This window comes from Panthera leo, chromosome D4, assembly GCF_018350215.1.
Source record: "Panthera leo isolate Ple1 chromosome D4, P.leo_Ple1_pat1.1, whole genome shotgun sequence".
NCBI classification, from domain to species: Eukaryota; Metazoa; Chordata; class Mammalia; order Carnivora; family Felidae; genus Panthera; species Panthera leo.
Window position 1 is genome coordinate 29,110,156 of NC_056691.1, and position 23,856 is coordinate 29,134,011.

At 40.1% G+C, this 23,856-nt stretch overlaps 1 protein-coding gene across 8 annotated transcripts in view; it reads right to left on the reverse strand.

Moving 5' to 3' along the window:
• The window catches only part of FANCC (FA complementation group C), a 268,544-nt gene that overhangs the window by 11,656 nt on the left and 233,032 nt on the right, over positions 1–23,856 (reverse strand). For all 8 annotated transcript variants that reach the window (XM_042913461.1, XM_042913464.1, XM_042913456.1 and 5 more), the window contains 6 exons: positions 23,405–23,457; positions 22,034–22,133; positions 13,993–14,068; positions 11,345–11,426; positions 8,697–8,871; positions 4,434–4,640 (listed from right to left, as the gene is read on the reverse strand). In XM_042913461.1, coding sequence (XP_042769395.1) covers positions 4,434–4,640; positions 8,697–8,871; positions 11,345–11,426; positions 13,993–14,068; positions 22,034–22,133; positions 23,405–23,457 — 693 coding nt within the window. The remainder of the gene's footprint in view (positions 1–4,433; positions 4,641–8,696; positions 8,872–11,344; positions 11,427–13,992; positions 14,069–22,033; positions 22,134–23,404; positions 23,458–23,856) is intronic.

A 23,856-nucleotide genomic window follows, 5' to 3' on the forward strand; every position in this document is an offset into this window, starting at 1 on the left:
ATACATTCATCTATTGATGGACACTTAGGTTGCTTCCATATCTGGGCTATTGTAAATAACGCTACAATGAACATAGGGGTGTGTGTTATCTCTTTGAATAGATGTTTTCATTTTCTTCAGATAAATACCTGGAAGTAGAATTCCTTGATGGTATGGTAGTTGTATTTTTAAATTTCTGAGTGACTTCCATATTGTTTTCTACAGTGGCTGCACCAATTTACATTCTTACCTACAGGGTATATAATGTTCTCTTTTCTCCATATCCCTGTCAACTCTTCCTTTTTGTCCTTTTGATGACAGCCTATCTGATAGGTGTGAGGTGATATCCCATTGTAGTTTTGATTTGCATTTCCCTGAGGGCTAGTGATGATGAGCATCTTTTCAAGTGTCTCTTGGCCATCTGTATTTCTTTGGAAAAATGTCTTTTTAAAAAGTCCTCTGCCCAATTTTAATCAATTTTTTTAAAGTTGTGAAAGTTCTTTATATATTTTGGATATTAACCCCTTAGCAGATGTATGATTTGCAAATATCTTCTCCCATTCAGTAGGTTACTTTTTCATTTTGTTGATGGTTTCCCTCACCATGAAAAGGCTTTTTTAAGTTTGACATAATCCCATTTGTTTTATTTTAGCTTTTGTTGCCCTTGCCTGAGGAAACTGGTCCAAAAAAATACCACTAAGAATGATGTCAAAGAGCTTACTGCCTATGTTTTTTCTTCTAGGAGTTATATGGTTTCAGGTCTTACATTCAAGTCTTTAATCCATTTTGAATTTATTTTTACATATGGTATAAGATAGTGGTCCAGTATTCCCAACACCATTTATTGAGTGTCTTTTCCCCATTGTATATTCTTGCCTCCATTTTTGTAGATTAACTAACTGTATATATGTGGATTTATTTCTGAACTCTCTATTCCATTGATCTATATGTCTGTTTGTGCCAGTTCCATACTATTGTAATTACTAAAGCTTTGTAGTATAGTTTGAAATCAGGGCATGTGATACCTCTAGTTTTGTTCTTTCTCAAAACTGCTTTGGCTATTTGGGATCTTTTGTGGTTCCATACGAAATTTAGGATTGTTTGTTCTAGTTCTGTGAAAAATGCCATTGGTATTTTAATGGGGATTGCAATGAATCCGCAGATTGCTTTGGGTAAGAACTGTAACAATATTAATTCTTCCAATCAATGAATATGGAATATCTTTCTATTTATTTGTACTGTCTTCAATTTCTTTCATCAGTATGTTATAGTTTTCAGAGTACAGGCCTTTCATCTCTTTGGTTAAATTTATTCCTATGTATTTTAGTCTTTTTGATGCAATTGTAAATGGGACTGTTCACTTTTTGATGTTTCATTTCTGTAGGGTAATTTTGTATCCTGTGACTTTACTGAATTCATTTATTAGTCTTAATAGTTTTTTGGTGGAGTCTTTAGGGTTTCTTAAATATAGTATCATGTCATCTGCAAATAGTGACAGTTTTATTTCTTCCTTACCAATTTCGATGTCTTTTCTTTATCTTGTCTGATTGCTATGGGCAGGGCCTCTAGTACTACGCTGAATAAAAGTGGTGAGAGTAGGCATCCTTGCCTTGTTCCTGGATCTTAGGAGCTGTATTGCTATGAACTTCCCTATTACAACTGCTTTTGCTGTGTGTCATAAATTCTGGAAAGTTGTTTCCATTTTCATTTGTCTCATAGTATTTCATTTGTTTCAGGTGACAAAAATGGCTCTAATACCTTCATGATTCAAAAGCACCTGCTGTTGACTTTTTGGTTTTTTTTTTGTTTTTTTAATTTTTTTTTTTTTTAACGTTTATTTATTTTTGAGACAGAGAGAGACAGAGCATGAATGGGGGAGGGGCAGAGAGAGAGGGAGACAGAACCGGAAGCAGGCTCCAGGCTCTGAGCCATCAGCCCAGAGCCTGACGCGGGGCTCAAACTCACGGACCGCGAGATCGTGACCCGGGCTGAAGTCGGACGCTTAACCGACTGAGCCACCCAGGCGCCACTGCTGTTGACTTTTTGAAATAGCTTTTAATTTTAGAACAGTTTTAGACTTCTAGTTTACTGAAAAGATAATACAGAAAGATCCCATATCTCTGACATCTGGTTTTCCATTAACATCTTAAATTAGTACATTTATCACAATTAATAAACTGATATGGATGCATTTTATTAACCAAAGGACAGACTTTTTCTGATCTCCCCAGTTTTTCCATAATGTCCTTTTTCTGTTCCAGGATAATATCTAAAATACTACATTATATTTAGTTTTCATGTCTCCTTATGCTCCTCTTGGCTTTGACAGTTTCTAACACTTTCCTTTCAATGATGGCCTGGACAGTTTTGAAGAGTGCTACATAGGTATTTTTGTCATTTGTTTTTCTCATTATTAGACTGGGATTATAAAAGTTTAGGGGAGGAAGATCACAGAAGTGCCATTTTCATCACATTATATTAAGGGTACTTATAGTCAACATGTCTTATGACTGTCATGTTGACCTTGATCACTTGGCTGAGATAGTGGCTGAAAAGTGACTATTATTACTTATAGCTGGCCAGAGGTAATGTTGGTTGATATCAAGGTCTATGGACACATGGACATTTTTTCAGCTCTTAGCCTTCTGTCTGAACATGAGAGGCAGGACTAACAGGCTGGCTGCTGTGGCCTGCCTGCTCCATGCTGACTGTTTTACCAGGACTGAGGAGAACCTCCTGGGTGCTAGTTTCTGAGGTTCTTGGCAGTCCTACTTATCACTGGGACTCTCTCCATATTCACATTCAAACAGAACCTGCCCAGGGAAAGGAGCAAGAAGGGGCTCTCTGGATGCTGAGAACATTCCTGATTTGGTTGCTGGCTGCATGGTTATTTATGGTTTATGAACATTAATCAAGCTGTATGTTTTCTGTATGTATATTATATGTCAGTAAAAAATAAAAACAAAAGCAAATAAAAATTCCAAAAGCTAGCATGTGGACGCTTTTTAAATTTGGTCTTTTAACCCTTTTGAAGTGGACAGTTCATTGGCATGAAGTAAATTCACAATATTGTACAACCATCACTACTATCCATTTCTAGAACTTTTTTTCATTATCCAAAACAACTCTCCATTCCTCTCACCTGCCCAGCTCCTGGTAACCTCTATTCTACATTTTGTCTCTATAAATTTGCATATTCTAGGTACCTCATAAAAGTGAATCATATAGCATGTGTCCTTTTGTGTCTGGCTTAGTTTACTTAGAATAATGTCTTCAAGGTTCATCCATGTGGTAGCATATATCAGAATTTCATTCTTTTTTAAGGCTCCCATTGTATATACAGACCATATTTTATTTATCCATTTATCTGTTGATGGACACTTGGGTTGTTTCTACCTTTTGGCTATTGTGAATAATGCTGTTATGAACAGGGTGGCCAAGTGTTTAATTCTATTAATTCTTTTACACAGAAGTAGAATTGCCAGATCATATAGTAATTCTATGTTTAACTTTTTCAGGAACTATCAAACTCTTCCACAGTGGCTGTACCATTTTAGCATTCCCAACTGGAAATATAGGAGTGTTCCAATTTCTCTACATCCTCACCAACACTTGTTATTTCCATTTTGTTTGTAATAGCCATCCTAGAGGGTGTGGAATGTTACCTCATCATGGGTTTTAATTTGCACCTCCCTAATGGCTAATAATGTTGAGCATTTTTTCAGGTGGTTATTAGCTATTTATGATCTGTTGTCCATTTTTGAATTGGGTTTTTGCTGTTGTTGAGTTGTAAGAATTCCCAATATATTCTGGATACTAACCCCTTTGTCAGATACGTGATTTCCAAATATTTTCTTCCCATTCCTGAGTTTGTCTTTTCACTGTCTTGCTTGTATCTTTGATGAACAACATGTTTTAATTTTGATGAATTTCAGTTTATTTATTTTTTGTTGGTGGTGCCTGTGCCTCTGGGGACATTATCCAAGAAGTCATTGCCTAACCCAATGCCATGAATGATACTCACTTTTGACTTGGACCATTCTTTATCCCTCATGTCATCTGGGTTTCAGAAAGAATTCTTTGTAATTAGCAAACACTGTTTTTAATTAACAAACAAAATTTTTTGGATTGCTATAGTGAACACTTCTCACTGAAGTCTTGTCCATCTTCATGACGAATGTAACTGAAAGAGTAACTACATGGGAAGACAGAAGACCTAGCTTTACTATGGACTCTGACAGTAATTGTGACCTCTTTTTTCAGAGCCTCCATTTTCTTCCTTATTATAAAGGTGTCACAAGGGGCAGGCTCTGGGGTCCATCCCAACTTTCAACTTCATTGCCTGTCCATCCATGTTTGGATAGCACCCTGGTACACATACTTGTCAAAGGCCAGGCAATCCTCATACCTGGAATGCAAATGAGAATTAGCACACTATTAAAGGGGAGACTTACAAGGGTGATGACTTCTCGAGCAATCGCATGGCCTCCAGGAGCCCATAGCAGGAAGTTCAGGAGGAGGTGCCTGATCAGCTGTTGACATGAAGGTGGTCTGAGGTCTCTGTCTTGGCTCTCTGCAGCTGCTGCCTGTAGATCCCTGGCTGAGAGAGTTGGACTTCTGAGCAGCTTCTTGAGGTGGCTGAGCACTGCCTTTACCTCTACCTGGGAAGTATAATTTCAAAGGTGAGAGATTAGGGAAGAGTCAGGACCTGTATGGTTCTAGGATTTATTTGGGACTTTGAAGCAAGCCCTAGAAAGAGGAGAGGACTGGCGACCTAGGGAAGGCAGACAGAGGCGACTCATGTCTGAGCTTATACTCTGTTCCACACAAACCCAAATGGGCGTAATGGAAATTTCTTGACTTTCTTTCGTCTTGCTAAGCAGCCAAGGCACCACGCCAGGAATTGACCTTTTTTTTTTTTTTGTAAGAAAAGAGACGGAGAAAAATCCTCAGCAGAATGTAGTCAGATTTTTATATTGTGGGAAAAGGAACAAAAGGCTCCTTGAAGACTCGCTCTCTATCATAGCCACAAATCAATTAAAGCCCCATGCAATTGGACCTCCACTGAGCCAATGTTCTGATAAGAATGAGGTTTGCCTTTTGCCTTTTGTTATCTCTGAGGGGAGGAAACACACACATACACACACACACCACATTTGTTTTGTTTTAGACACTGGGACAGTGTTCATACATGTTGAAAGCATAAGCAGAGGTCACAAGTCTGTAGAATTCACATAATGTGATTGTTATAGATCTGTGGGTTGTTTTTGCATAAAAAATACTTATTTCATGCTGAGACTTCTGCTTGCTATAAGAATAGTACATCAAGATGTGACGTGGAAAACAAAGAAAAACTGAAAGCCATAGATCCAAAATGCCACATGGAACTCATGAACAGCTATGTTCCATCATTTTCGAAAGAGTACTTAGGCCTATTCTGAGAATTCCCATGACCAATTTTATGGATTTTGTGTGAGTCGTCTTTTTTTTCCCCTGGAAGTTAAAGCCTCATTCAATGAAGTCTGTCATAAACTCCAATACACTAGGAGTGCTGTGTGAGCTATTCTGACCACAATCCAAGACCGTGAGAAACTGTACCATGGGGCTCTTCCACGGAGAATGGCAGCGTTCCAACAGGAGAGGGCTACTCTCTCACCACCTCCTCTGTCAGCTGGGCCCAGCCTGCCCTCATCTGATGGCATCTATGGGAGCCCAAGACCATCTTACCATCTAAAAGGTCTGCAAAAATGTCAGGGCTTAGGAAGCTATGCCTTCATATCCATTTTCTTCTTGACTGGCATTTGATTTTCTACCCTTGTTCAGTACTCCCTAAGACTGGTTGTCTTCATCCCAGACCATCTTTCCCTTCAAATGCCTTCCACATCCATAAGCTTTCACCTGACATGCCAAAACTTTAAATGCTTTTTAATTTGTTTTTAGTAAAAGAGATAAGCTTTCTTTTCTAAGGATTACTTTTTATCCTGCATTATGAAAATTTACATATGTTCACTAGAAAGTCTGAACAACAAGGTATGATGTACCTCCACCATCCAAATGAAAGATCTGATCTAACTTAATCTCAGGCTGGTCTTGCTCCATTTTCTCCAGGGGAGATGGAGGAAACCAGGTTCACAACCTTCTCATTTGTTCCCCAGGCCTTGTGAACCCAGAGCTCACTATGCGCCATGTTTGCTTACAGTTCTCACAATGCACTGTAAGTAATTTCATGTATCTATGACATAAAGTCTTTGAGAACATGATTTTTCATGGCAGAATGTTAGTCCATGGTTAGAATATGTCACAATTTATTTAGTCAGTTCCATACCATTGAAAGTTTAGGCCATTTCTAACATCTGCAATTACAACAATGCTGTAATGATATTCTTATACATAAATCTTTGTATGGATCTCTAATTACTTCCCTAGGATAATTCCTAGAGGTGGAATAACAAAGTCAGAGTATGAACCCTGGCTTAATTCTTATGGGTATTCAAACACAGGCATTTTGTGTTTTTATCATGATTAAATTCAAAGTTAGCAAAAGAAGATGAACACTGGCTGGCAGCAAACAGGGTCTGCAGAGAGAAGGGCGCGTCTTTGTGCGGCAGTCGCCCTTGCTCCCCCGTTACTGAACCTCAAGGATGGCCAGTGGAGGCTGGCCCACAATACGCTGTCAGGGCTGAGCGATTAACCAGGATTTAATGACACCTTTTGAGGAAAGGGCACAGATGTTGTCAGGCTCATTCAAATCTCACAATAAACATGCGTTCAAAGGCAGCTCACAGTTTGTTTCTCAAGTCACCCAACAGACCATCAAAGGGATTTAAAGTTCACAAAACCCAGGAGAGAAAGAGGTATGTATTACTAAACTAGGAAAACTGGGCCCACTTCCTCCCCAGGATGTCACACACACCAGTGCCTCAGGTTGGGCACCAAGGAGGAAGAGGCTTTAGGCTCACAAACATGAAACGTGTCTTCAGTCACAAGACAGATAGCCCCTCTCACAGGATAGCTAAGAAGGAAGCGAACATGCTGGTGCTAAACTACTCTGAGTGAACTGATCTATTTTTATCCAGTATGCTACAGCATCCCTGCAGTAAGAACTATGTACAGATTAAAAAAAAAAAAAAAAAAAAAAAAAAGCCAAGGTAAGTATTAGACATGCCAATGCAGAACTTTCTAGAAATTACCTTTCTTTTGGACAATTTATTTCTCTACCTTTCAAAAGTGAATCTCTGTCCATTTCAATGATTGATCAGGAATTTAACATATAACTTACCAACTTAGCTTATAAGGAATCAAATATAAAGTATATATAACAGGGCTTTGAAAATCATTAGTGCTATATACATTTTAACTATTATCACTAAAAATAAGATAATGAAAACATAATTAGGATTTCTCTTAATAAGTTTAAGTTTAATGTGATATTTTAAAAGGGAGATAGAAAGCTTTCTTCTTAGTCATAAAGCAACCCTCAAAACATACGTGGATTATGATAATTTCTTAAAAACGTATTTTTGATCCAAAATAAATTATCACCAAATTTCAACTTTTTAAAATCTAAAACTCTTTCTTTCCTTTGCCATGCAAGTATTCGTTCATTTTTTTGAATGTTTATCCATTTCTGGGAGAGAGAGAGAGAGAGAGAGAGACAGACAGAGACAGAGACAGTGTATGCAGGGGAGGGGCAGAGAGAGAGATGGAGACAGAGAATTTCAAGCATGACATGGGGCTCAAAACCACAAACCGTGAGATCAAGACCTGAGCCAAAATCAAGAGTCGGACACTTAACCAACCGAGCCACCCAGGCACCCCATGCCATGCGAGTCTTTAAATAAGAAAAATATACAGACATATCTGTACTAGTCTCTGCTTTTTTCAAACAGAAAACATGAAGCAAATAGGAAACTTACTCTCTACATAAAGAAACTTGCTCCCTTTAATTATTAAAAATAGCAAAAAGTGTTAGCAGCTAAAGTTTTAAAAACCGGCAAATAAACATTTGCAAGGGAGGTGCCAATGCCTTTAATCAAAGCACTGCTTCCTGTAGTCATTATACTCTGCATAAAATAAAAACTCGATTTGCCATAGACAGCCAGTCCTGTATTAGCTGCTCTGTTATTTAGGGAATGCCCAAGTCCTTTTTCAGAAGCTAAGGGGTTAATATCAGATTACTTTAGTAAGAGTGCTAAACAAAGCCTGTAATGTGAGGATTTGTTGTCTGATCCAAGAAAGCAGTAAGTCAAGACGGAAGCAGACAGGGACAGGCTGCTGATCAGAGAGAGGACAGTGCTCCTTAGAGGAGCGGTCAGATTCTGCACGGCAAATGCTAGAGGACTTGGCCCCTGGGCCAGGGCTGACTGTAAACAAGGGCATTGGTGGCAGCTGAGCAAGAACAGATAAAACAATGTGGGGGACAGAAGGGCTATGCCTCATCTCTGTGGTGCTTCCCAGGAAAGCAGAGTGGCAGTTTCCCATGTCTAGTCAACTCTGTGAGGCAAGAAGACGCCTCCAACCACAAACCTAGCATGCGTGCACTCACCCATCTGGGTGGATGTGTACATGCTACCACACGTGAGCACAGTGAACAGCCAGTGCTTAGGTGCCTGGGGGTTACTGGAGGCCAAACCCACCACAGGCCCCTTCCTGCAGCATCTTTTCTGATCCCAAGAGACGAACCCAGAGCACCACACACAGCACGTCCTGCCACCCACCATGGTCTGTGCTCGCTGCTGACTCCTGTCACGTGGACTGTGGCTGAAGGCCAAGAGCCACAGCAGGGCTTCCGGGGGTTCAGCTTCTGACATCACTAACTGCTCAGCCGCGATGTCAGCCCATCCTCCAAAGTGAATGAACAAAAACCAGCACTCAAAGGGGCCTCCGTAGGACCTGGAACAGAACCAAAACACATGGCAGCTGGGCAACTTGACTTCTTTCTCTTTTCGGTTCTTAGAGCAGCTGTAATGTCTGCGAATGGTTGGCTTAAATTGTTCTTATCCACTGAGGTACATCTTGCAAGGAATACAAGTTAGATTTAAAAAATAGCTCACAATGCCATTCTGAACCCATCACAGGACCTTCAAAGGCAGGTCTTTCAAAATCCCATGTGTCCCGAGGACTTTAGACACTTAAATCTTTATATCCAAGGACCATGAGTGGCTACAGGCTTCGACAAAGAAAGGTTCTGGGCCATGACCAACAGGGATGCTACAAGATGAGAGCTTTCAGGCCCCCTCTGCTTTCTGCAAGGCCTGTACAGCTGGGCTGCTGTGAAGAGGGGGCCTCCCAGCCCTGAGGCAGCCACCCAGGTAGCTCCAGAGCAAGAAATGAGGGGGCTCCCTGGGGTCCAGATGGAGACCAGGAAGGGATGCAGACAAAAACATATGTTATTTCCTTTCTGACAAAACACAAGGTTCTGGTCAGTATTTTGGCAATGATGAACTTTGAATGGGCTGCATACTGTATATTCTTTCCTGTCATGTATGGGAAGCTGAAAAGTTAGAAGCTTTTATGAAGCTATCCTTTTGCCATGCTGGGAATGGACAGGCACACTGGCTATTTAAAAGATAGACTCTGTTCAAGGAAAGGACCTATTAATATGCACAGTGACAGTGTCAGCAGCTTAACATCTCCCCTGGGGAAAATGGAGTGGGACTGGCCTAAGATCAGAACTTCTCTTCTGAACCGGGGAGGTTCCTGGAACAGGAGAGCTCTGGGCCCCTCTTGGTTGGATCTGGGTCTGCTATGTCTGTTCTGAGAGCAAGTGATTAAATGTTTTAACATCTAGCTTGTGGAACAGTGGAGAGAAGAAGAAAGGGGAGTGAGTATTAATCTTACTTGTCCCACAAGAGGAAGAACTGGTGCTCTGTGGGCCACATTAGCGATCTGCTGGGTTATGATGGCTGAAAAGCCAGGAATGGGTTCCACAGAGGATCTTCCCTACAGACCTCACTATAAGCTGAGCAGCGGGGCTCTCTCACACTCCCTGGACAGAGGCTACAGGGCCTACCTTGCAGAAATGGGCCGGGTTCTTTTTCCTCTTTTCTACAGTAACTGAGTATGTGAGGCAGTCCTAGTGGCTGGCTAAGAAAGCACCGGAACCTGTTCACTGGCCCTTCCCTGCAGGTGGACCCAGAAATCTAGTTAAGGCAGATCTAAGTTAGGTAAGAGTCCCATGAGGCTTTGCGTTGAGGTCCTGCTCTTCACCAGAGACAACCTGAAAGCATGCACATGGGACTGACAGGTGTTACAGGCCATTACCATGCTGATACTCTGAACCCCACTTGGCTGCCAGTTCTTTTTGCCTCCTTTATTGGTAAGAATCTTGAGTGCGGGGTGGTGAGTAACCGGCACCAAATGTGCATCAGTGATCATGAACATAAGGAGCACCAACCGTAATATGTGATGGCTCAGCGAGCAGATTACAGAGAATTTCAAGAGGGAATAGTGGCAAAAGGAACAAATAGAGATGGTCTTAGTAAGTTAGTACAGACAACAAATAAAATATTTGTACTCTAAAAAAAAAAGTAAATCAAGAGGAAGGTGCAGGGTGTTATGTCACAAAGAAGTTAGTAAAGCCTAAATGGGATTGCTTTTAGGAAAATTAACGCATGAGAGTACTTAATATCATGTTAGAAACTAATTTATGTTAGAATATAATTCTAATTTTAGACAAATTTCTATTTAAAATTTTTTTTTTAAGTTTATTTTTGACAGGGAGAGAGAGACAGAACATCAGTCAGGGAGAGGCAGAGAGAGGGAGACACAGAATCCAAAGCAGGCTCCAGGCTCTGAGCTGTCAGCACAGCGCACGATGCAGGGCTCCAACTCACGGACCACGAGATCATGACCTGAGCCAAAGTCAGACACTCAACCGACTGAGCCACCCAGGCGCCCCTAAACAAATATTTATTAAAAAGAGGAGGAAAAAGGGACATTTTACCCTACTGTGCAGGAGAAATTTAGAATTTCCTTCCCTAGAGAGCACAGAGGAAGGGAGAAGACCAAGGGACCCAGAGAGCACGGTCCTCTGCATGGCTGGGGGTGGTGGCAGCATGCGGGCTCTGCTGTTTTCCTAGGGTCTGCTCTTCTTCTCGTTATGCTTGTACATCTCAAGATCCAATACCAATACTACTCAGGACAGTTTCTATACAAGGTATTTACATATGCACTGCTGCTGAGCTGCTCAGAGTGACACACGTGCAGCTATGTGCTTCTTCCACTTCTCACTCAGCAAGGTGCTTACCTGTTTGGGCGTGGTCACAGACCAGTAATGCCTTCCCCTTGGCCCTCCTCAAACAGATGATAAGGATCAAGAGAAACCACTGTGAGACGGACCTAGGCATCATTAGGATTTGCTTACCCATGAGTCTGGTCTTCAACTATTTCTCTGAGCATTTCAGAAATATGTTTCAGTGGCTGGTGCCACAGTTTTTGTGGGATATCTGTGGGTGGAGAGACAAACCAGAGGGAGCTGAAGAAAAGTAAAACCTATTAGGATCGTCTGCAGCTAAGACCAAAAGAGCTTTGGAAAAAGGCTATATTTTTCCTGGCCCATGGGACCCATACCACTGGTCTCCCGCTGTTCCCAGCCAGCATCCACCCTTTAGGCCTGGGAAGATCCTCAGTGTTACACAGAACTAAACTTCAAAGGCTCTTTAACTCAGGTACACAGAAGTAGACAAACTCCATAAGCAGCCCACCCTAGGACTGAAAATGTTACGTTGCAGATACCTCACGTTTTTTCTTTTCTACCCAACCCCTCACTCCTTATCACTGACAATTTGTGATTTCAAAGTACATGGAGATGGTAATAAAAGTCAACAAGGAACTAAGGAGAGGCTGCTCAATTGTTTTTCTATGACTGTGCTGAATTCAGAATATGATTACAGGTTTATAGGGAAGAATGGGCCAGAAAAATAATACATGGGTATCATGTGAACAAATGTCTTTTCTTAGTTAGTTTTTCTGGTTTCATAATTATCCCAAGGTTTTAGATACGCACGTATCTGCAGTTCTAAGTAATATCTGAAAAAGTTACCACATATCCATACAGTGATAGATTCTATAATTAAATACACGAGAAGATAATGTAAGTGATAAGGCAGCTACTGTAACTACCCCGTAAGTGTTACAGATGAAAAGATCATCTTTCCCTCCTCTGAATGCCCATTACTCTTGATTTGTAGCCTTTGAAAGCATTTTTCATTTTCTTCTTTGTATTAATTATTTAGATACTTATTTCATGTCCCCCCACTTGTAGCTCTTGGATAGTCAGGACTTGTAAGTGATCTATCTTTTATGCCCCACAGGACTTTACTTTTATGTCCCACAGGGCCCCAATCAATTTCTGATGAATAGAAGATTCTACTATTAAAAAATACTTCAATTTGTGAATTAAACATTCATTTTTTCCAAAAAGAATAGGCTGAAAAGTAGCATAGGAGCAACTTCTGCTTAAATTTACTTATTTATTTTTGGACACAAATCTAAGACCATCACACAAAGGAAAAGGTAGTAAATAGGTGAGTTCCATGCCCAAGGTACCCCCTTAGTCTTGTGTTTATAGGTTTCCCAACTTACAAAATAATAACTCCAATATTTCTTCTGGAGCTCATTCAGTTCTCACGTAGGCTGACCTCAGGCTTCTCTAATCTGACCTAAGCTGTAAAGTGTACTTCTAGAAAGAGAAATTTGTTATCCAAGTTTTCCCACTGTGTTCCCACAGGTTAAATTTCACCAAACTGTTGATCAGAGGTCCCAGCAGCCTCACTACCACCTCCACCACTAGCATCTGAGAGGACAGTGTCATATGGGTCATTCTGGGTAAAAACCTACATCTTTTAGAAAAACAAAGAGAAGGGGTGCCTGAGTGGCTCAGTCAGTTGAGCGTCCAACTCTTGATTTCAGGTCAAGTCATGATCCTGGGGTTGTGGGATCGAGCCCCACATTGGGCTCCAAGCTGAAGACTAAAGCCTGCTTAAGATTCTCTCTCTCTCTGCCCCTCTCCCTGCTTGCTCTCTCTCTAAAATAAAATAAAATAAAATAAAATAAAATAAAATAAAATAAAATAAAATAAAATAAAATATAATAAATATTTAAAAGAAAATGAAGAGGAATTTGAATTTTGTAAAATACTCTGAAACTTGAAATACTCTTGTAAAATACTCTTGAAACTTTTCTCGAATGAATCAATCTACTCAGGAAAAAGGCAAGTAAAAATGGCATGAAAAAGGAAATATCACTGGCTCTTTCCCTCTTTCCTTCCACAGTTAAAATGCCTTCTTCTCTGGCACAGAGCCAGTGCTGTGTCAGTGCTGCCTTTCCTTCAGATTCTAGGCTTTAGTGGAAGGGGAAGGACACCTTTATTCTCTATGCCTGAAATGTTTCCTAAACACAAGTTCTCAGACATGTTAACAGACCAATGCCAGTTGGATTAAAGATGGGATCATCAATTTCCCAACTGGATGTGGCCAATGGAAGGCTGGCAAATGAGACCAGAGAAGGCCATGATTTAATACACTTACTGAATTCTTTCAAAAGTCTTTTTCCCTTGGCTTGGTTAGGAGAAATTTCCCCTAAATTTCCTTGGCTTTGTTCATCGTTTTATCTTTTCTTCTGTAACAAGGGGCACAGAGCGGAAAGAATGAAATACAAATAAATGTACTGTTTTAACCTACCTCAGCCAAGTCTTAGCCTGTTCTTGGCATTCAGGTGGATCTAGCTGGCACCAGCATAAGCCTGGGTTATCCTGAGCAGGCTATCAAAACCTAACAAGAGGACATTTTTTTTTTTTCTTTCTTTTGGTAAGTAATGGTAACTGGGAAGTCCAGCAAATTCTCATATCAAAATCCCACAGATGTGAGACCCTGGGAGCTTAAAAGGATGTTAGAGATGACTGATTCCATCTCCCTTGTTTTACAGAGAAGGAACTGGTAGGGAAGGGTTATGATTTGTCAGCCCTCTTTCTCAGAAATTATTTTAATATAGGCAGAATTGACTTTCACATACCTTTTGGGTGTTGAAGCAGCACCATAACAAGAGATGGAGAAGCATAAGGAAAGTAGGTCTTGAGTGTAAACTTCAGCTACAATAATTCAAAACCAAATGAATGTTAGGGTTGAAAGGGGTATTAAGAAAGAACAAAATCTTACATCATCTGCCCCAAAATGACTGCTTAGTACTAACATGGTCAGAATGTTTTCTTAAACATTTATTTAAAAAAAATTTTTTTGGGGGGGCGCCTGGGTGGCTCAGTCGGTTAAGCAGCTGACTTCAACTCAGGTCATGATCTCGCAGTCTGTGAGTTTGAGCCCCGCGTCGGGCTCTGTGCTGACAGCTCAGAGCCTGGAGCCTGCTTCAGATTCTGTGTCTCCCTCTCTCTGACCCTCCCCTGTTCATGCTCTGTCTCTCCCTGTCTCAAAAATAAATAAACTTTAAAAAAAAAAAAAATTAAAAGAAAAAAAAATTTTTTTTTCCAATAAACTTGTAAATATGTTCTAGAAAAATGAACCTTTTTGAAATCACCTTCTGGAGCTTAAGAAAAATAGAGTTATCCTCCTGATGTCTTCACAGCAGGTCTTTACCTCAAATGAACCAGATTATGCACATAAATCCATTTAAGTGAGAGTTTCCAAGGCAGTTGTGATATTAGATATTCCAGCATGATTTTTTAACAACAAAAATAAGCATGAAACAACAATGGTGCTCACTATACTTTGAGGGCCAAAGAGCTATAGTTATTTACGCCTTCAGAAGGCACAGAGGCTTTCAAGTACTTTGTAAGAAATTGAGGGAAAATCTAGAAACAGTGAAGTGCATAGGCTTTGATGAGTTTTGGTAAATCTGTAAATCCATGTGACCATCACCCCAGTCAAAATAGAGAACATTTCTATCACCCCAAAAAGTTCCTTTGTGGTCCCACCACTCCCTGGCAACCAATACTGTGATTTCCACAAAAGAGATTTGTTTTGCTTATTCTTGGATTTCATATGAATAGAATCATAGAGTATGTATTCTTTTGTGTCTGGTTTGGCTCAAACTTTTTTTTTTTTTTTTTTTTTAGATTCATCCATGTTAATGTGCATAAGTAGTTCATTCTTTTTTTATTGTTGACATAATCATTTTATGAATATACCATAATGTTTATTCATTCTCCTATTGATGGGTACCTGGGTTGTTTCCAGTGTGAGGTTATTATGAATAAAGCTGCAAATTAACATTCATATTTATGTCTTTTTGTGGACATGTGCTTTTTCTTGGGTAAATACCACAGGAATGGAATTACTGGATCATGGAGTACACGCTGTTTAACTTTATAAGAAACTGCCATGTAGTTTTCTAGAACGGCTTGTACCATCTCACACCCCTACCAGCAATTTATGAGAATTCCAGTTGCTCCACACACTGCAAACATTTGATATTTTCAATCTTACTAACTTCAGCTATTCCAGTGGGTATGAACTGTCACTACTTTATGGGTTTACTATGCATTTACTTGATGGCAAATGATGTAGAACAATTTTCATGTGTTTATTGCCAACTTATATATGTTTTTTGAAGTGTGTATTCATCTCTTTTGTCCATTTCACAAAACTGAGTTGTTTCTTAGGGACTAAGAGATTTTTATTCTGGACACAAATTCTCTGTCAAATATATGTATTAAAAATAATTTCTTGGGGAGCCTGGGTGGCTCAGTCGGTTGGGTGTCCAACTTCAGCTCGGGTCATGATCTCAGAGTTTGTGAGTTTGAGCCCCAGGTCAAGCTCACTGCTGTCAGCCTGTCAGTGCAGAGCCAGCTTCAGATCCTCTGTCCCCCTCTCACTACCCCTCCCCCACTCGCGTGCTCACGTGCGCTCTCTCTCTCAAAAATAAACATTAAAAAAAAAAAGAAAAGAATTTCTCTCAGTTAGTGCTTGCCTCTTCACTTTCTTAACAATGTCTATCAGAGAACAGAAGATTTTAATTCTGATGAAATCTATAATTTACCCATTTTTTTTGGATGGTTTGTGCTCTTTTTGCATCCCTCCTAAGAAATCTTAGATCGTTCCAATATAAAAAAGATACTCTCCTATGTTTTCTTCTAGGAGCTTTATAGTTTTAGCATTTACGCTGAAGTCCATGATCCACCTCAAATTAATTTTTGTGTTGGTGAGTTAAGAGGTTCATTTTTTTCTCATTTAGATAATTGGCTGTTTCAGCACAACTATTCAAAACTTTCCCTATTGAATTGCCTTGGTGTCACTCTCAAAGATCAATTTACTACACACATACACACACACACACACACACACACACACACACACGTATGAACTTTGTATGGATATATCTCTCTGGACTTTTCACTTCCACCAATCTATCCTGTTGCCAATACCTCACTGGCTTGTAGCTTAAAGTCTTGAAATCAGGTAGTGTGAGTCCTCTGATTTTGCTCTTTCCTTTCTTTTTTTTTATTGCATTTGTTTTTCAAAGTTGTTCCGTTGTTCTGGAACTATATGGGTTCTCTCCTTACATATTCAAGTTTCTTTAAGCAATGTTTTATAGTTTGCAATGTAGAGGTCTTATGCACTTGTCGTTAAATTTACTTCTTAGTATTTTACAGGTCACTGTGCATTTGTCTTTCTCTTCTTACTTCTGTCAATTCATGTATTCATGAATACAATTCATGTATTTTGAAACTGTTATTAAGCACATATCCATCGTTAATTGGTATTTCTCCTGATGACCTGACCATTCTGTGGCATTAGAAAATGTCCCTCTCTGTCTCTGGTCATACCCCTTGCTGTGAAGTCTATGCCATTGGCTGCTAGTAGTGCCATCCAGCTTATTATTTGCACAACCTAGCTCTCCTTTCTTTTACTTCAATCTACGATTTTATCATTAGAATGAGTCTCTTGAAAATAACATACAGTTGGATCTTGGTTTTTATCTACTCTGACATCTGCACCTTTGTACTAGCATATTTAGCTAATTTTTATTTAATTTTTGTCATTAACATACTGTTAGTATGTTTGTGTTTAAGTCTATCTTTTGACGTTAGTTTTCTTTTTTTGATGTTAGTCCTTTTTGTTTTGTTTTGTTTTTGTTTCTGTTCCTCTGGCAGCTCACGGCCCTGTCTGTTGACACCTCAAGTCAATCAGATTGTGCCTTCAGTTCTGGGCACCCCTGGCCCCACACAACCCCCTCCCACTCCTCACACGAGCAACCTAAGGAGACAGTTAACAGAGACCCCAATGTGGTTTCCTTTTTCAAAGCTTAAATCTCCTGTAGTTTCCATCTGCTTTTTTGGTTGTTCTCTAGTACCTTCAAATAGTTTTTAAATATATCTTGATCAGACTATAATTTTCTTTTGGAAATTTAGTCTAATACATTATCAGACTCGGCCACTGCTGGAACCAGAACCTGAAGTGATTTGCTGTTTGTACTGAGCCATTTTGCAAGTTGACAAAAAAGTGGTTTGTCGTGGCAACACTAGTTCAACTGGGCACATTGACGGAGCTGCACCGCACTCATCAAATACGACAGGTGCGAGGAAGGGACAAAAAGAGAAGGAGAAGGACTGAAGATAAACATTTCTGACAATGGGAAAGAACATGGATGAAGGGGATTTCTCACGAACTGCTGGGGGGAGTATAAACTGACACAACCACATCTGAAAACAATTTGGCACCATCTACAGAAGCTGAATCTTCTCATACCTAATAACCAGCACTTCCACTCCTAAACATATCCCAGAATGTCCAGAACGACACCATTTCTAAAGGAAAACAAAATCTGGATGCTTACCACCACTTTCCCAACAAAGTATTACATGGCACCACCCCACCATGGCCACACACAACACAGAGTGATCACAGGGAGTGGAAAAAGCAAGATTCAAAAGACTGCATACAGTATACTACTCTTGTTTGTTGTTTGTTTTCTCAAGTGCAAAAAAGCAAAGAAAGCATGGTTTGGGAAATCATATATATGTGATCATACTATTTTCAGAAAAAGCAAAGGAATGACAGACATAAATTCAAAACATTTATGGCTAAAGTGGAGGAGAAAGGCAGGGCTATAAAACAGAGATGGGCTACATGGATACATATTAAGTTGTTATTACCAGTCCAGGTCTTGTTTGGATATTGGATTCATATTCATTTTATTAAGAATAAATACATGAATGAATGAATAAAACACAGAAAGGAAAGAGCGTTACGCATGGATCACACAGGACACAGGGTGTTATGCATCAAGGATTATGACTAATCTAAAATGGGCACTTGAGAAGGCAGGGGATCAGTGATGAGAAACGGCCATCAATTAAAAAGGCAGACAATTAGGAACAGCCCTAGAAAGGGAAGTGATATAATATACGTATATGAAGCCCTGTGCAAAGGTAAGAGGTTATTGCCTTCTTATTCTGAGTCCAAAGTCAGGGCAATGAATTCTTTTTTTTTGATCTCTGCCCTGCTTTCCACTGGGACTCAGTATGTGCCCCTCCACACCACTAAACCCATGTACCCTGAGCAGGGTAATATTCTAAATGAAAAGCAACAGAGAAGAGAAAAAGCAAGAGAGGAGAGGAGAGGAGAGGAGAGGAGAGGAGAGGAGAGGAGAGGAGAGGAGAGGAGAGGAGAGGAAAGGGAAACAGAAAAGCAACAGAAACAGAGGAAATAATCTTAGAATTTGTATGGAACCACAAAAGACCTTGAATAGCCAAAGCAATCTTGAGAAAGAACAAAGCTGGAGTCAGCATACTCTCTGATTTCAAACTTTATTACAAACCTACAGTAATCAAAACAGTATAGTACTGGCATAAAAACAGACCCACAGATCAATAGAACAAAATAGAGCCCAGAAATAAACCCACACATATATGGTCAAGGAGCCAAGAATATACAAAGGGGAAAGGACAGTCTCTTTAATAAATGGTGCTGGGAACACTGGATTGCCACATGCAAAAGAATGAAACTGGACCACTATCTTAACAACATATACAAAAACTAAACTCAAAATGGATTAGAAACTGGAATGTTAGGACCTGGAACCATAAAGCTCCTAGAAGAAAACAGAGGTGGTAAGTTCCTCAACAATGGTCTTGGCGACGACTTTTGGTTCTGACTCCACAAAAACAAAGGGAACAAAAGAAAAACTAAGTAAGTGAACTACATCAAACTAAAAAAACTTCTGCACAGGGGAGCCTGGGTGGTTCAGTCAGTTGAGCATTCGACTCTTGACTTTGGCTCAGGTTATAATCTCACGGTTTGTGGAATTGAGCTCCGTGTAGGGCTCTGTGCTGACAGTACTGAGCCTGTTTTCGATTCTCTCTCTTCCTCTCTCTCTGCCCCTTCTCCTACTCACACATGTGCATTCTCTCTAAATAAATAAATAAACTTAAAGAAAAACCAAACTTCTGTGCAGCAAAGGAAATCACCAACAGAATGAAAAGGCAACCTACTAAATGGGAGAAAATATTTGCAAATCATATATCTGGATCAGAGGTTAATATCCAAAATATATAAAGAATTCATAAAATTCAATAGCAAAAAAAAAAACCCCAATCTGATCAAAAAATGGGCAGAAGATATGAATAGACATTTTTCCAAAGAAGGCATACAGGTGGCCAACAAGTACATGAAAGGGTGTTCAGCATCACTAATCATCAGGGAAATGCAAATCGAAACCACCATGAGATATCACCTCACACCTGTTAGAGTGGCTATTTTCAAAAAGACAAGCTGGCAAGGATGTGGAGAAAATGGAACCCTTGTGCACTGTTAGTGAAAATGTAAACTGGTGTAGCCACTGTGGAAAACAGTATGGAGGTTCCTCAAAAAATCAGAAATACCATATGATCCAATAATCCCACTACTAGGTATCTACCAGGAAAAATGAAAACATTAATTCAAAAAGGTATCTGCACCCCCCACATTCACTGTAGCATTGTTTACAACAGCAAAGACATGAAAACAACCTAAGTGTCCACGGACGGATGAATGGATAAAGAAAATGTGTTCTACACATTCAGCCTTAAAAAAAAAAAAGTGCTATCTTGCCATTTGTAACATGGATAGAACTTGAGAACTTATTTCATTACTAAATGAAATAAGTCAGACGGAGAAAGATAAATACCATATAATCTCACTTACATGTAGAATCAAAAAAACAAAACAAAGCAATACACCACTTGAGCTCACAGATACAGAGAACAGATTGGTGGTTGCCAGAGGCAGGCTGGGGAGTGGGCGGAATGGATGAAAGTGATCAAAAGGTATAAACCTCTAGTTAACAAATAAGTAAGTCTTGGGGCTGTAATGTATGGTATGGTATACAGTTAATAATACTGTATTGCATATTGAAATGCTGCTAAGAGAGTGTATCTTAATAGTTCTCATCACAAGAAGTTTTGTAACTCTAGTTACAGATGTTAACTGGACTTATCGTGATCATTTCACAATATATATAAATATCAAATCATTATGTTGTACACCTGAAACTAGTATTTGTTAATCATACCTCAATAAAAAAAAAAAAAAGACTGAAAAAAATAAGAACAAACAAATCAATTAAGGGGTGCCTGGATGGGTCAGTCAGGTAAGCATACGACTCATGATCTTGTGGTCATGAGATGGAGTCCTGCATCAGGTTCTGTGTTTACAGTGCAGAGCCTGCTTAGGATTCTCTCTCTCCCTCTCTCTCTGCCCCTACTCCTCTCTCCGCTTACCCGTGCACTCTCTCCCTCAAAATAAATAAGTAAACATTAAAAAAATAATAATTTTAACAAATTAATTAAAAGCAACTGTAACTCTAGTCCAAATCCACAGTGCCCAAGGCCAACAGTCAGGAGCAAGGCTGATAAGAAAAACACCCTTAAGCTAATGCTTTAACCAGTGTCATCTGCCCTAACCTAGGTGTCTTCAGGACTCAAAGGGGCAGGTTTTTTAGAGGTTGGTTCCTAACTGAATTACAGAGAATGTATAGGGAGGATAAAAGATGTTTATAGTTATGCCTCAAAATAGGTGTGAGGGCCAACAAGTGCTTTTCAGCAGAGCTCTCCTCCCATATTCTAGGCTGGGTATTGAAATGCGGTTTGCTACAGTCTAGTTAACCTCTCTAGGGAAAAAGGATGAGAGAAAATCATAAATATTTATGATTGTCTTAAAAAGCAGAACATCTGCTAAAACCTGAGAGATTTCTTTGGTGTAGGGATGTGTGGGATTGCAGCAGGGCCAAGCATCGCACAGCACTGTTCTCCTATGTGAGGCTGTAGAAAGCCACCACGAGGGGACCATGGCCCACCTCCTGGGGAGCTGCAGTGGACCCCACACACAGTAAAGGTCAGTTAAAATATCCCAAAGCGAAAGCTCTGGTAGAAACGCTGTTTCATAAGGTCCCTCTAGTCGGTCACTGGCCCTTGGCAGCAGCTGCCTGGTGTCTGCTGAGGGGGCCCTGCAGTACAAGCCTTCCTGCAGCCCCCCACGCGTGGCTTCTTACTGACTGTGACCACCTCACACCTCTTGGTCATTGTCATTCCTAGCTGCTTCTCTATAATCATTCAAATCTCTCCTCATCATTCTCACTGGCTCCTTTCTCTCCTGGATCCCAGTTCACATTTGGGTTCCTCCCAGGCAGGGAAACTCTGATGATTAAGAATGTCCAGCACTGCTCTGTACTCTGTGGCATTTCCTTCTTAGCACATGCCACATACACTACTGCTGGCCTGACAAGGGCAGAGTCCCGCTCAGCAGACAGCATACAACACAGGGCCTGGAAAATGCATCCTCCAGGGTGGCACATGCTGGCATGCCAGTTTTCTTACACAACAGTAGATAAATGCTTCCGGGTACCAGGGCGTAGGGCAGACAAGAACTATCTGGATTCATTTTCAATTAAAATGGTTTTACCTTTGCTGGGGCATTCATTTGGAAGCTTTCTTCATAAGCAAAACAGTCTATCAAAATCACTAAAAATTAAGTGCTCCTTTCTGGTGATTAGCCAGATACTCTTAACAGCCTTCCCCCCTCTACCCCGCTTGGGGGAAATGACTAATATGTGCAATATAACAAACCTGCTTGTTTTGTTTTTCCAGAGCTTCCACAAAGCACCATGTAAACACTTGAATAGCGGCTAGTACTTCTGGGGCTCCATCGGTTTCCAGGAGTGCATACCTGAGCAATGCAAAGCCAGATTACACACGTTTAATGATTAATCTGGTAAACATGTGACTCTGAACTGTAAAAGGGAAGAGTGGAAACATTTTTTGTGTGTGCCATAAGCTTCAGCAGTATCCTAGCTCATTAGATTTCGGTCCTTGTGCGTCACTCCTTTCCGAAATACTTTCTTTAAAGTAGCAATCTGCAAAGCTTCCTTGCTTGGTTTTTAAATTATGAAGCACTGCACATCCCTTCCATATAGGCCTGAGTGCTCTCTAGAAGTATTTGTACACTGTATGCCCAGGCATGCAAAATCAACAGACCGTTTTCTTTTTCAAGTGGAGAAAGAGCTCCAAGGGGGTAAACTGTCAGGGTCAAATCTACCCAGTAAACGGTGGAAGAATCTGTGTGTACCTGGATTGGTTTCTGCGCATTTTCACGAAACTAACTTTATATTGAAACAAAAGAAATCAACTCAAACCTTGCCTGCTTTAAACTAAAAACCGCATTGTGACTTATTCCTATGCTCATTTAGCTTGAAGCTGGTATGTTTTAAGACCAACTTAAGGGCTGCTGTAAAAATTCCTTTCCCCAGGGTTACTGTCTGCCCTGGAGGCTCTACTGGTGAATGCCAAGGGGGACGGGTGGGGGAGGGTGAGTACCAGGGCCGCACCAGTACCCACGAAAGAGGACAGAAACCCTCTCTGGGTAACAAGCTCCCACTAACTGCCAGCCATGGTATCCACGGCCTGGTATCCACTGGGCTCTCACCTCTCATCATCTATAAATCCAACGTACTTCCCAAGAAGTACTCACATTTGCAAAATTAATGTGTCAGAGGATAACACGCATAGTTGATTTTGCCTTTCAGAAGAGCTCTCTTAAGAATTGCCTTACTTATTTTTCTTGGTTTTTCTTAGCTTTAAAATCTTTTAAAAAGATTGGTCAGCCCTCATGTGGTGAAGGGAGTACACTGCTACACTTTATTTTGAGCTGAGAAAAATCCTACATGAATATTTAATGATTTAATATCGAATTCAATTCTGCCTTTCTACCACTACTAGAATTTTAAATGGTTAAAAAAAAGAAAGTTATCTTAATTCTTAGGCATTGGCTTTTAAATATACACTGGCATTTGGGTTTTACCAAAGAGCTTGGATGGGTAAGACAGAATCAGAAACTAACTTCCCCATGGTATAGCCAGAGACTACCACAAATTCTTTTATTCATATTTGGAAACTGAGCATTTCTAGGCCAATTATTAGCAGAAATAGCACACTATTTACCTGAACATTTCATCAACAATTCTGAATATGGCAGGGTAGCAGGCTGCTTCAGGCTGTAAAAGAGACCAAAAGTAAAATATCAGAAGCATTTCACTGATAACATAATGACTGGTTATTATCGGGGAGATGAGTTGTCTAGAACTGCTCGTGTCTAGAAAATGGGCATATTTCTTTGGGTTAGAAAAAAAAAATCCAAGTGCATGGAGCAAATGGGTTCTCTTGAGGCAAAGAGATCATGGACAAGCTTTATTTCCTCGTTATACTCCTGTATGTTCCACATTTTCCACAATAAGCCCATACGATCCAAAAAAAGAGTCAATAAGTATCATGGGAAAATAAGTATCATGGTCAATAAGTATCATGGGAAATTTAAAAATGCCTTTCACCAGCATGTTGTAGTGAAGGCAGAGCTTGTGTGCGTTGCCAGTTTTACACAAAGTGCCCATGGGTCT